General features: G+C 41.8%; 1 protein-coding gene across 2 annotated transcripts in view; it reads right to left on the bottom strand.

Annotated features, from left to right (window-relative positions):
• tmem65 (transmembrane protein 65) overlaps positions 1-13,378 on the bottom strand; it is a 40,618-nt gene extending 27,240 nt beyond the window's left edge. For both annotated transcript variants that reach the window (XR_015037061.1, XM_085790885.1), the window contains exon 1: positions 12,706-13,378. Coding sequence is in view for 1 of the 2 variants with exons in the window: in XM_085790885.1 (XP_085647011.1) it covers positions 12,706-12,985 (280 nt within the window). In the remaining variant the exon portion in view is untranslated. The remainder of the gene's footprint in view (positions 1-12,705) is intronic.
• Positions 13,379-13,439: the final 61 nt, after the last annotated feature.

The following is a 13,439-nucleotide window of genomic DNA, read 5'->3' as shown; positions in this document are numbered from 1 at the left end:
CGACAGAAACTGTAGTACATGCACCGTCTTGCGTGACATTGAGCAGTATTTTTTCTATTTTTTTTTTTTTGGCAACCGATTCTGAATCTTCGCTCTACCAATTCAAGCACATTGTAGCTACATCATCAGATCTAACCAATGCAGTCTTTCCATAACAGACACGTGACCACACGCACACACACAGTGAAAACTGCGGCGCAAAACTGAAAGCTAAAAACAAAATGGAGAAGCGAAAGACTGTGTGAACATGAAACCATTAATGGATTATTTTCACAGCAAGAGAGGAGGATAAAGGGGAAGATGATGGGAGAGACAGAAACCAGAGCGACATGGATGAAGAAGAGGACGGGACTCGCCCTGGCACGCCATGTCTCGCAAACATGAGAAATGTAGGGTCAGAACAAAGTCCTGAAGAAAGCTGTGGGGCGCCAGCAGGCCAGCTCGGAGGAAGAGACAAAAAAACTGTTGAAACTGAAGTTCAACATTGCATACTATGAAGCGAAAGAGGAAATTCCTCTCACTATGTTCCACAAGAAAAATGGCGTTGACAATAATCCAATTTACAACGACGACAAACGCTGTGCAGAGATAACCGGCCAGATCGCAGATGTCATGAGAGAAGGGCTGAGAGAGAAGACCGAATCAGCACACGACCTCGCCGTCCTCAGCCGTCCTCATTGACAGGGACACAGATGTATCCAATACAGAGTGTGATATTGTGTGCTTCTGTCTTGTGGAAGCTGGAAAACCTGTCAACATCCTGGTGGGACAACAGGCCCTCGAACATGCCCATGCCCTTGGGAAGTCACAGTGAGTGTGTTTGAAATAATACAATTGATTTTAAAGTTGTAGCTGATATTTGGTGTTTTCTTTTTGGTTTTTTTTAACTGGGAACTCTCTAAAGGTTGGTTGTAATAAATATTCTATTTTCTCACACACATTTGCATTCAATCAATCAATCAATCAATTTGTTTATTTCGGGCATGTCAATTTAAATCATCATCATCATCACACTTCATCATCTTCGTTCAAATAATACAATACACATGGCCGAAAGGGAAAGCGGGAGAAGCAAAAGCTTATCTAGTCCCACCCCCATTACCCACAGAATAAGAATATTTGTCATACATACATATCTTTTTGTTTTCTTCTTCTTCTTCTTATTTTTTTTTACATTTTGATGTAACATTCTTTTACGTATGACATTTTGACATTGTTTGTCTTTCCTGATTTTTTGCTGAATTTTCATTGAGCTACTAAAAAATGTTGTGTGCTACTAAATTTTTCAGCATGGTAGCACAGAGCTACTTGGAAAAAAGCTTAGTGTCAAGCCCTGATGTTCAGTTTCTGATTAAAGACTGTGTGTATTTCTCTGTGGGCTGAGGCTCTGATACATCTACACAGTGTTAATATTAAACCTTGAGCTGCTTTATCATCAAACAAAACATGCATATCTATATAACATAACACCTTTAATTTAATTAGTATATAGATTTTTGTGGCGCATGAGAAAATGTATTGAGTGGAGGGCTGAGGGAGAATCTTACAAGTAACACTAATAACTCTGCAGCATTACTGAGAAACACAGCCACTATTATAATGAGATTTTAATTGTTTGAGCTCTAAAGAACTGTGAAGTCGTTTTTTAATGTGTTTAATCAAAGCAGGCTGGGTCTCTCCACACCTCCCTCTCTTTTTCTTCAGCCTTCTGTTCTCCATCTCTCTGTCTTTGTTTATGAATCTAAGATGAATCCCCTGCATCTCACAGCCGACATCCTCCCTGCATGAGGCAGCACTTTCTGCTCGGTGCAGAGCGGTATCATGCTGCTGTTGACCTGGCAGCTCTCAGAAAATGATTTAAGGAGGCAGCTCGAGTTTTGAGGTGAAGACCTAATTTATGTGTCCGTCAAACGGCGCCTCTCTCTCAATCTTACTCAAACGTCTCGGGTGCTGCTGGGTGGCTCAAACCCTCTTCCTGCTTCAGATTGTTCATCTGTCTCAGGTCTCAGAGGAAATAATGGCTTCACCTCCAGCAGCCTCTTCCTGCTCACATCCCCGACCAGGCTGAGACTGACATGTTCCCGAGGTGGAGAGCTGGCTCACTGCAGGAACTGTGCTGAGCGGATTGAGTCACAACTGTTATGATATCATTATGGGTGATTTCACTTCTCTTCCTCTACAAAAAGAAATAAAAGAGCACCTCTGCAGCCCTCTTTTCAAAGTAAAAGGTAGTGTTGGAGATCCTATTCTGGAGCATTTTTTATACAAAATTGTTTGAAATCCTCTTCACACTCCGATTGCAACCAATTTATTAAATTATTTTTCACAAAAATGAAAAAAGTCAGTCACTTGTGGGATGGACAATCTTGTAAAAACACCATCCAATCATCTTGGACGCCAGGTTCAAGTCAATTGGATTGTGACGTGTCAATCAAGCTGCCGTCTCTCTCCCTCCCTCCTCTGCGCGTAACGCTCTACCTAATCCCGTGCACAATCAGAGCTACAACCGCGGAAAAGACAACGCCAGTGATAAAGTAAACCACAGTGCGACACCTTCGCGGCTTCACCTTGATGTGACCAAACGCTGAACAAGTGCTGCGTGTTCCTGAGCTCAAGAGGCTTCAGAGAGAAATGTGGCCTGCTAGAACCTTTTTTTTCCAGGATTTCCCACCCTACCTTTAAACTGCACATTTTCAAGTGGCCTTTTACTGTGCGTTCACACCAAAAGCTGCCAAAGCTTCAAAAACGCCAGAAGTCATTCATTTTGAATGAATGAAGCCCAGCGACCTGAGCGACCAAAGCGCCAACTGCCGTCAGTCACGCTTCAAATCATCCAAAGCGTCACAAGACAGGAAGTTGAGTCTTTACTTTATGGTAATTAGATATGACGTGGTTCGGTGGCAATCGGCCAGAATAGAAGTGTCCTTCCTTCAGCTACTTAAAATGACCAGGGCGATCGAACTGTGACGTCAGTAACATGAAGAGCGGCTAAAGCGGCTGAAAATATTTTGCCGCTTTGGAAGCTGTCTTGTCTGAAGCGCATCCTCGGGTGACTTTGCCTCTTTGGAAGCTTTTGGTGTGAATATACAGTTACTGTGACCAGCCTGAAACACACCTGTGTAATTACGCTGTATAATAAGCATCTTCATATCCTGCACCTGCCAGGTGGATGGATGATCTTGCCAGAGGAGAAGTGCTCACTAACAGCTACACACTTAATTATAACTCATGAAAACAGGAACTGTTACCTTTATGAGTTTTTTCCCTGTGTACTTGTGTCAATACCTGCAGCTGCACTCAACAGGATTTGCATCCAAACAAACAAAAAAAAGATGCGCTCTGTGTTTGTTGCTGCAGCGTCCTGTTCCCACTAATTAATTCCCTGTGGGTTTGCACTATTTGTCTGAATTAATTTCAGGAGTCTATTATTGTCCCTGGCAGGAAGTGTTCACTGCACAAAGACACACACATCAGACCTGGAGAGAACAGGCAAAGCTCCAGCTCTCGGCCCACAGAGGAACACAACCACCGGCTCCTGATGCCTCCCACCCTGACAGCAGCAAACACACACAGGATGATCCTCATATCTGCAGAGGAGCTATAAGAAGTCTGCACCTTTCTTCCATCCTGCTGCTTTAGCTGTTGTTAACTATATATTTATGATCTAACAGAACCAATATGAAGAAACCACATACAAAATTCATGCACAATGATTTGGAAATAGTGATTCCTGCACACTGGGCCTGAGGCGAGATACATAAAACCACAAAACCACCAACACAAAACCACAAATAAGCATCTAACTCATTGGCCACAGGTTACCAGAGACACAGCAGAAATATGAGAAAGAAGTGCAGTTTTCAGTTCAGTCACTTCTACTGTTACATTTCATTCATTTATCTGGACGTCTTAATTAGGTTACCACCAGACAATGCCACTAAAGTTGTAATTAACAAGCGTTATTAGTATGAAACAGTTTGCAGTGCTGAAGCTGAAACACTGAGCACAAACACTATTATTTCCCTTTATGAATTGTAAAATTGCTGTTGCTGTGAGCAAGTGCAAACATGAATGATGATGATGAAAACTAATTGTGGTTTTGTTTAAGTTAGTTGCAAATGTTAAAAAGCTAAACATAGACTAACACCCTGATACATGAATGTATATCACTACCTATTGATGATGAGTGTTACTGTTTATTTGTCAAACTATTTATGCTGCTTGTTAGAGCCATTTTGTATATTGCAGATAAGGTGATAAATCATTTAGAATTGTTGTATTTATCCTGCCTATTAGTTAATAATAACTGCACTCTTCTTATTGGCTGAGACCGAGCTCATGATTATTGCCCTTTCTTGGATTGCTGCACAGTTTTGATTTTGTTCCAACTTGAAGAAAGTTTTCAATAAACCCTCGTAAGAAAGAAGAACTGTGGAGTTTTGTGGCTTAAGACACACGTCAACTACATTCTTGCGCTCCATAGTTTTAGTGTGCATTTAAAAAGCAAAAAGAGACACACTAGCATTGCTTATTGTTTAGTAGATGAAATCTGCTGCAACCCAATTTCTCCACAGGGACAAGAAATTGCTACTACTACTTCTACTACCCACTATTGAGCCAAAACTGGATATCTGTAAAAACATAAGGAGTATTTTCCAACAGCAGGGCTCCAGACTGCCCCTAAATGGGAGCATTTTGCCCCTAAATTTTGAGACAGTGCAAGTAAATTTTTCGTCTCCAGTAAAATTTGCTGTTTTTTTTGGTTTTTAATACACTGGTGAAATCTGGAAGGGGCAACTCAAAGTATCTGAAATCTGTCAGGCCAATGTGTGTGAGGATTATGAATGAAATTCTCCGAGTAAAACAATGTCCTGAACAGGAAGCGCTGACACACGCTGCTGTTGCACCAACATTCACTGATCTGGGAGGAACAATCCCAAACAGCAGAGCGATGGATTTCATCATTTTTATCTCTGGACACTCAGCTACGTTTTCAAAGTCGCAACAACCCGACAACGACGACGTTTCAGTCTGGTGATAATGATGATGTTTTAGGTCACTGATCTGTGAGAGTGTGGCACATTCTCACTCAGGCCTGCTGGGTGTCGAGAGCTTCACACGGATGCCAACAACAACAACAACGACGACAACGCCTTTGAAAAGCTCTGCCATTATATCTGCATTACAACCGTTTACCATCTCCTGTCAGAGCGGCACATTCACACATTCATACTAGTGCGTTTTAATTGGACTCGGTGGGACAGCCTGTCCGGCGGGGACAGAACGAGAGCTATGAATAACAAATCCACATCGTTAACCATCACAGAAATAAGTAGATATGGATTAAATTAATGCTCAGCCTGAGGGGACAGTGTTGTCCGGTGAAAATTACAGAGCTGCTGCTTCATGCGAACATTTTAATGAGCCAATAACTAATTCAAAGAAAAGCTCAGGAGGTTGAATCTGCATCTACATTTAAATGTTTGCATTTCCAGACTTTTGACACTCATTTCAAATTTCAACGCTTCAAAGAAGGTGGGTGCTGAATGATGAAGCTCCTCTCCTCATCTTGAAAAGACCAAGTGACACAAATCTATGAATTTACAGAGTAGTTATTCTCTTTTTTCAATGTTTTTGGGAATAAAAAACCAAACAGAGTCATTTGATTTCGTTGTTATATAAAGAAATATCTAGGGGTTGTATCATGTCGCTATCACTCAGCTTGGGTTTATTAACAGCTCAGCTTTTAGCGAATCATCCGCTCCGACTGTCAGACTGACACATGCAAACGCTCAAAGAAAAGACGAGTGAATGTTTTTTTTTTCCCAGAGGGTTTTTTTTCTAACTGCAGCTCTTACTCTGCCTTTCTTTTCAGCATATGACGACGTAACGCCAAACAGCATCAACAACAGACAATTCAGTGATATGGAAACCGAGCCTGATCTCTGGAGCATCATTAGCGGGAACAATGGATTATAGCAGAGTGACAGTTCAAACACATTATTGCAAAACACCGACGCAGACAATGTGTTTCCACTAAAAACATCTCAGTTTACTCACTGGATGTGAAGAACGTGGAGTTTTAGTGATGCACTGATGCTTTTCAACGCCTTCTGTTCTTCATGCACCAGGAGGCTCAGTGTGTTTACTGCACAATGATCTGACCACTGGGATGTATTCAAACACAAAATATAGAAGCACAACTCAAAAGAAATCTATTCATTTTAATCCCAAACGACTAGACTGAATTTCACAACAAAAAAACAAACAAAAACCATCTCACTCATATCTCAATCATAAAGCAGTTAGATAGAACATGGTCAGATCTCTCTAGATTTATCATAAGAAGTCCTAAGGGAACAAATTGCGTAGACAAATGACAAAACAGGCACAGCTTGAATTTAAATCTGCAACTAAAATACATTCATCTTTAACAGCACATCACAACGTTAAAGCAACACTAAATGGTAAATGGTCTGTATTTATATAGCGCTTTACTATACCTGAAACGATACCCAAAGCGCTTTACAGTACATCACATTCACCCATTCACACACACATTCACACACTGATGTCGTTTTTCGACCTTAAAATAATGTTTCTCTCTCTCATTCATTGAAGTGGTAGAAAAATGGTGGATAGAACGAATCGTGCCGCTGCTGCATCCTGAGCGGGGTCGCAGCAGTGGCAACGGTAGTGGCACTCATAAAGGTACTGGTAATGGCAGTGGCAACGGCAGCGGCATGATTAACAATTTGCCCCGACCCTGCTCAGGCTGCAGCGACGGCACGGTTCATCATATTAACTGTTTTTCCACCACCTAAATAAGTTCAGAAACATTATTTTAAGGGCGAAAAACGACATAGTATTGCTTTAATGTCAGTATTAAGTAGGATCCTAATGATAATGTTGAAATGAACATAAGACACTATTAGTATGTTAACATGATAGTTGAAAAAAAAAAGATTACTGGACAACTAAAGTGCATTTAAACATGTTAGTCCAACTAAGACTCAACATCTCCAGATCTGACTAAAACACCCAGATGTGATTGGAAATCAATTTTTCTTCTGCATTCATTCGCCTTAATCTAACTGAAAGTGAACAATGCATGTGCACATGTTTCACAACAGTAGAGATGGCACAAAGTGAAACATACAAGATATTCTGTGTGGAAAGGGTGTGAATAGCAGCCTGCCCCAGGACCAAAAACTCTTCCTGTTAGCCCGCAGACTTGGGATCCACACAGGTGTAATGGATATGAAAAAAGATGAAATCTCAGGAGCTGATAAATTGATTTCAAACCTTGTTTTTTTTTTTTTAAACGTGCATCATGAGTCTGACAGTGTAACGCTAAATCAGTGGAGTCATCAAAACAGTGGCTCTGGTCTATCCATCCTGCGGCCGACACATCGAAATGGAGCATTAATGTTCAGACAAATGTCTCTGACAACAAGTAAAAATATCTGCCCTGACAAATGCCGTGACAAATGACAAATGTCTCAGCTTTGGACGCTGGCACACTGAGTAATCGCAGCTTCGAACGACCTCACACTGTCTCGGCGTCTACGTTTCTCACCGAGCATCTGATAAAATGTCTGAGTTGTAGAAATAATGGCTAAATGAGCCGGCAGCTGAGCGCAGAGTCAGACTTAAAGTGAATGCATCCGATTCTCACGGTTTCTCTGTGGCATTAAGCTCATTAGATGTAAAAGTAGCGGCAGAGTCTGTGCTGCAGACAGCTGCTTGTTAGTGAGCAGACTCTCAGAGCCAATCTACGACGTCTAATGAACGTGCTGCAGCGAGTGGGAGGGAGGGAGGGAGGGAGGTGATGCTGTGGCCCCTTAAACACACACTTGACCAAACACTCAGAGCTCAGTCACAGATAACTCATCTGTCCTGATGTTTACATCTCAACCTCAACAATGATATTTAATATCAGATGTTTAGCAACCAGACACACAGAGGTCAACATGTATAATTTTGTTCTTTTGATCATGATATGCGATTATAATCTATGTTGGAGTCGTCACTTTTACTTATCTGATGTGATTTTTGTTGAATCTTGTACCAAACAAACATTTTGAGAAAATTAAAGTAGCAACACAACAGTTACGATGCTAAAAATACACACAACGATGCTGTGATACATTTTAGCCTAATTAAAAATAAGTGGAATCTGCTACAATGCAGATATTGCACTTGGCTGTATAGCAATTTCCATTACATTGCACTTAATGTTGCGGTTTGATTTAGTGCAGTCAGCTGGTCAGAAAGATAAAAATAGGATATTGCCATATTCAGTATTACTGATTATAAACCCAAGTGTAATGACACACCCATTGACTGAGCTGCAACATTATGTGATTAACTGTGGAAGTGAGTTTCCAAAACTTTTCCAAAATGAAATTCAGTCAAACTAATGGAAGAAAATTTTCATCCAACTTGACAAAATCCGACTAATTAGGATCATGGGAGTCGGTAAAAAAAAAATAATGAGGATGTTACGCTACACTGGGATGCTTCCCTGTAACGCTAAATGGGAATGAGTTGTTTGGGTCAAACTGGCTGAAGAGGAGTTTGAATCTCTGCTGCTGCTGCTGCTGCTGCCATCAGACTCACATAAACCAGCATGAAACATACACTGCCCATCCCAAAAAAAAGTCACACACACTACAGCACAATATTTTGTCGGACCGCCTTTAGCTTTGATTACAGCATGCATTTGATGTGGCATCATTTCAATAAGCTTCTGCAATGTCACAACATTTATTTTTGCCCAGAGTTACATTAATTTTTCAAAGAAGATTGTCAGTGGGATTAAGGTCTGGACTCTGTGGTCACATTGGACCACATTTCTTCCTTGAAGATGATGTTTCTCCACTATCCTTCCAGTTTGTAATAATGCGTTAGACAGTTCCTAACCCACTTTTGGTAGTCTCAGTTATCTCCTCCTGTTTTATTCGCTTGACGCCAGTAATTTGACCCTTCTGAAACAGATTAACATCTTTTCCACGACCACAGGATGTGTCTTCTAACATGGTTGTTTGAGAAATGAGACTACATCTGAAGCTTCTGTAGCTGAAATGCAGTAATTATCCAATCTGAGGCTCTCACCTACAGTATTAGCTTTGTTAAATACAAGTAGTGACATTTTTGGGGACAGGCAGTGTATATCTGTGAACTTCCTAGACTCACACACACAGGGATTATGACCAACAGCAGCTGAACAGGAGTGGGTTGGAGAAAGGGAGATAATACCTCTCTGTGAAAACACCTCGCTTAACCCCTCACAGCCAAACGGTAGTACGATCATCAGCACAAAGTCTTGTTGCTATTTTATATCAGATTTTTTTCTATGGGATGTTTCTGGATCCAGAAGCCAGCAGCTTTTTAAGTGAGTCAAAAATAAGTTTTAGAAACTTTTCCACAGCTGCACACAGACAGAGCATGGAAGAGACATTCCAGTACAAAACCTCTTACACAACACTGTCTTTGAAGAAATGTTTGCCCAGCGACTGGGTGTGGACCCAGAGCCGGCTCTCCAGCAGATTCAAATATTCTTCTGCAACAAGAAAATGTTTCTTTTGCAGGAAACTATAGGCACAACAATGCTGCAAACACACTCCTGTAACCATTAGAGAAGAAGAAGCAGTCGTCTGCTCGGTAGATGAGTCAACGGCCCAAAAAAAAAAAAGGCGTCAATTTCCTAAAAAATCAGCTTACACATCATTTCACATAATAGTCTGAAAAGGCTCTTTGGCTGCTTAGTGCTAATGAAAGCAGAGAGATGAGGAGCTGCTGCTCCAGAGGCACAGATAACTCTTACAAGTCTTTGCAGTGTGTCAGCATTTCAGCATAATCTGACCGTATAGACAAAAGAGGAGGGGGAAGGAGGGGATGGAGGGGTACTGCAGCGACCAGGATGACTGTCAATGCGCCATTAAACAATAAACACTGAGGATGTACTAGTGTAGTGCATCTGGTGAGGTCTGAATGATATCTACAAGTCCATCATGTTCGTCTTTCTACACCTTTAATCAACACAGTCCAATATTATTAAAGAACCTGAATTCCCCGCAGACGCCTGAGGCTGACGAGTAGCTACTACTCAGATCTTTTTGCTCGTGATTCAGCGACTCATTTTACTATTTCAGTCTCAAAGTGAGTCACTCTGGTTTTGGTTTTACTCACGTGGAGACAATTATTAGAAAACACCCTGCAGTGACTCACACACACACACACTTGAACACACTCAATCCCCATTCCTGTTCATGCCCACTGACTGTAATTGAACTACTATAGCTGTGATTCCATTGCAGGTTTTCACAAAATAAAAGCGATACATTTCTAAAAAGTACAATTCCTATTTGCAGGTGTTTTTGCAAATGAGCCGTAAAATAACCTGGTTGGACGACTCAAAACAAACGGGAGAGAGAGGGAGAGCGAATGGAAACAGAAAAACATAACCAACGGGATCATATGCGATAAGACCTGGAGTGACGTGTAAATGCAAAAAAAGTGTTTCCATTACACTTTTGCGAAACACTCTATCGACACATATGAAAAACCACCTCATGAGAGCGTAAAAATGTTTTGGCGATATTTGAGAGGTTTTTCAAAATGTAGGCCTGCGTTTCCATGGTTTTTATTTGCGATATTTAGGTTTTACACATTTCCAGGGGTAATGGAAACGCACCTAATCTCCAAATACACTCAGAACACATACGTTTACAGCGAGGTCATTTTGTGTCACTACAGATGACTTCACATAAACTTTACAGTCACAAAATGACACTAATGTCTCAGCTGCAGGTTTACTGGATGATTAAAGTCCCTCCTCTGTTATCTGATGTTCATAAGCTTTCCATTCAGACTGATTTAATACTACTGGTGTTGTGTATTCAGGCTTCCTCCACTTCCCACCGTGAGGAGTGATCACTGGGGAAGCATTTTAAAGATGGAGGGAACTACAAACTGTGACAAACTGAAGTGGAAATGTAAAATTATATTTCTTGGCTGGATAAGAACATGATGGCACATTCCCATCGTGTTGGGAATTCCTGTAATTCACCAGTTTTCACTTTCACTTCACAACTTAAGATCTTTTATGACTGTTCCAATATATTCACTTTAGTTTAAAACACAAGTGACTGAAAGAAGAAACAAGCCAAAGTCCTCGGCTCTGCCTGAGGTAATTAAAGGCTACTTTGCATTTGGACATGTCTCTGTGCTGCTTGTTAAATAGGAGGAGTAGTGGGAAACCCTCCTTAATGGTTTACAGGCAGCACATGAAGAGGCAGTTATGACACTGAGGCCCCTCGCAGCAGGTGGCCGGGACGCTTTGGTACCACAAGTTGTTAAAGAAGAGCTGTGCAATTATTAAACGAGAAATAACGACATTTATGAAAGGAAACTGTTATGTTAAAACTGTTGGACCACCACTACAGCCGCTGCTGATACTTCTGCCTGGATGAAGGGTTTAACAAATATGTGCCTCTTGGATTTTAAAGTGTACCACAATTGGACAAACTAAGCCTTAAAACCAAGATCTGCTGCTACGTAGGCTATATTTTTAACTCAGTCGCTCAGAAAATAATCACCCAATCAGAAGAGAGACTCAGATCCTCCTCTCTTCTGACTGGCTGACACCGACCTGTTCATTAAAGCCCCAAAGAGAAGCCAGAGAGAGCTAAAACTACATCTATGATTATTATTGGTTCTTCAAAAACTTCAAATAAGACACAGTAAAAGTGTAACATATATAGATTTTTATAGGGTCCGGTCTCTTTGCCTTTGTGTTGCTAACCCTCCTCCTGGCCATGTGAATTTGTTTTCAACAAAGCCGGCGAGAAAGCAATCAATGGAGCAGTGGAACACATTATTTATCATACAGAGTTATAACATGTGTATTTGTGTAGTCTTATCTGTCATAAGAGTTTACAGGTTACGGGGCGCATTTGTGTCACGGTGCCACAGAGAAGAGAGCTGAGACACCGGGTCGGAGGCTCTGATCTTACATGGTTGGTTTTCACCCAAGAGACGCTACGTGGAAGGCAGAGAGCCTCCATTCTCCCTGTAACAAGTTACAAATTATTTATTTAACTGCCACAAGCTGTTTAAGGTAAGTAGCATAGTTAAGGTAAAAAAAATCCTGCTTCCTCTTTAAAGCTCCAAAGAGAAGTGAGAGAGAGAAGATGTAAAACTACCCCTATGAATGTTACAGTATTGGTTCTTTAAATCACAAACATATCTTCTTATGGATCAATACTTAAAATAAAAAACGGTAAAAGTGCAAAAAGTATAGACTTTTAATAACAGACACACCTTTGCCAATGTTGTTGCAGTACCTGCAGCAGCCGCTTGAGGTTTGACCAAGAGAGCTCATGTTACAAATGGCAACTATAAATATCAACCAATCACTTGATCTGATCAACAACACATTGCCCAATTATTTTTTCTTTTAAACTATTTCATTCAGGGTCTATGAGGGATCAACAGTCAGCAGGACAGACTCCACACCTACTTCTCTGTGAACTCAGCTAGTCATGTGACAGACCAGCACATTTTACCTGTAGTGAAACACCTGTACCTACACCTGAGCTACTACAGTGTATAGGTAGTAAGTTAGCCTATAAGTCAACATGGAGGGAGTAAAGCCGTCACCTTTGACCATACCAGGGCTGTTTCTTCTCTCTTTCTTACCTTGTGCGATTGCAATGGACTCGAAACTCTGCAGCTCCTTCAGTAAACACGTCCTCTCCGTGGGCTGCAGGCGGTAGATAAACTCCTTGGCTCTCTTCGGGGAGTTCAGCGGCTCCCTCGGCTCGTTCCTCCCGTGTGTCCCCATCCAGCAGCCCGGCGTGTGTCGCCCTGTCCCCGGCGGAGGCAGCAGCAGCAGCCCGACCGGCGCCGCCGCTGCTGCCGGGGGTAACTTCTGTACGGCCGACGGTCGGAGAGCTCTTCGTAGGCAAAACTGGAGCATTCTGGCGAGAATAAATGAATAAAAGTAGTCCGCTGTGTGTGGAAACCTAACAAAAACTCTGCTTTTCTTGACGGTTATTTGGCCGCCGAGAGATCCGTCCGCTAACGTGTGGAACGCTCCGTCAACGTCTCGAACGCTCCGACAACGTCTCGAACGCTCCGACAGAAGTTAACAGTCTCACCAAGAAAAACCGACGAGTTTCTAGGCGACCGCTTCTCTAAAAGTCAAGTCGGGTTAACTTCCAGACAGCCGGGACATGTCCTCTCTCCGACCGTGCCGCCCAAACTGTCTCATGATCTTTAAGACCCTGCTGTCTGTCAGGAGTTAGTTTGGCACATGAACTTCAAGCTAAAGCAGCAGCAGCAGCAGCAGCAGAGCAGCAGCAGAGCAACCGGCGTCAAGCTAGCCAGAGACGGCTGTTTCCGGTTGAAGTTTTTCAAAATAAAACGCGTGA

The sequence above is a fragment of the Trachurus japonicus genome, chromosome 11 (genome assembly GCF_045865225.1).
Source record: "Trachurus japonicus isolate A0001 chromosome 11, Traja_1.0".
Classification (NCBI taxonomy): Eukaryota; Metazoa; Chordata; class Actinopteri; order Carangiformes; family Carangidae; genus Trachurus; species Trachurus japonicus.
This window is presented reverse-complemented; position numbering and strand designations above follow the sequence as displayed.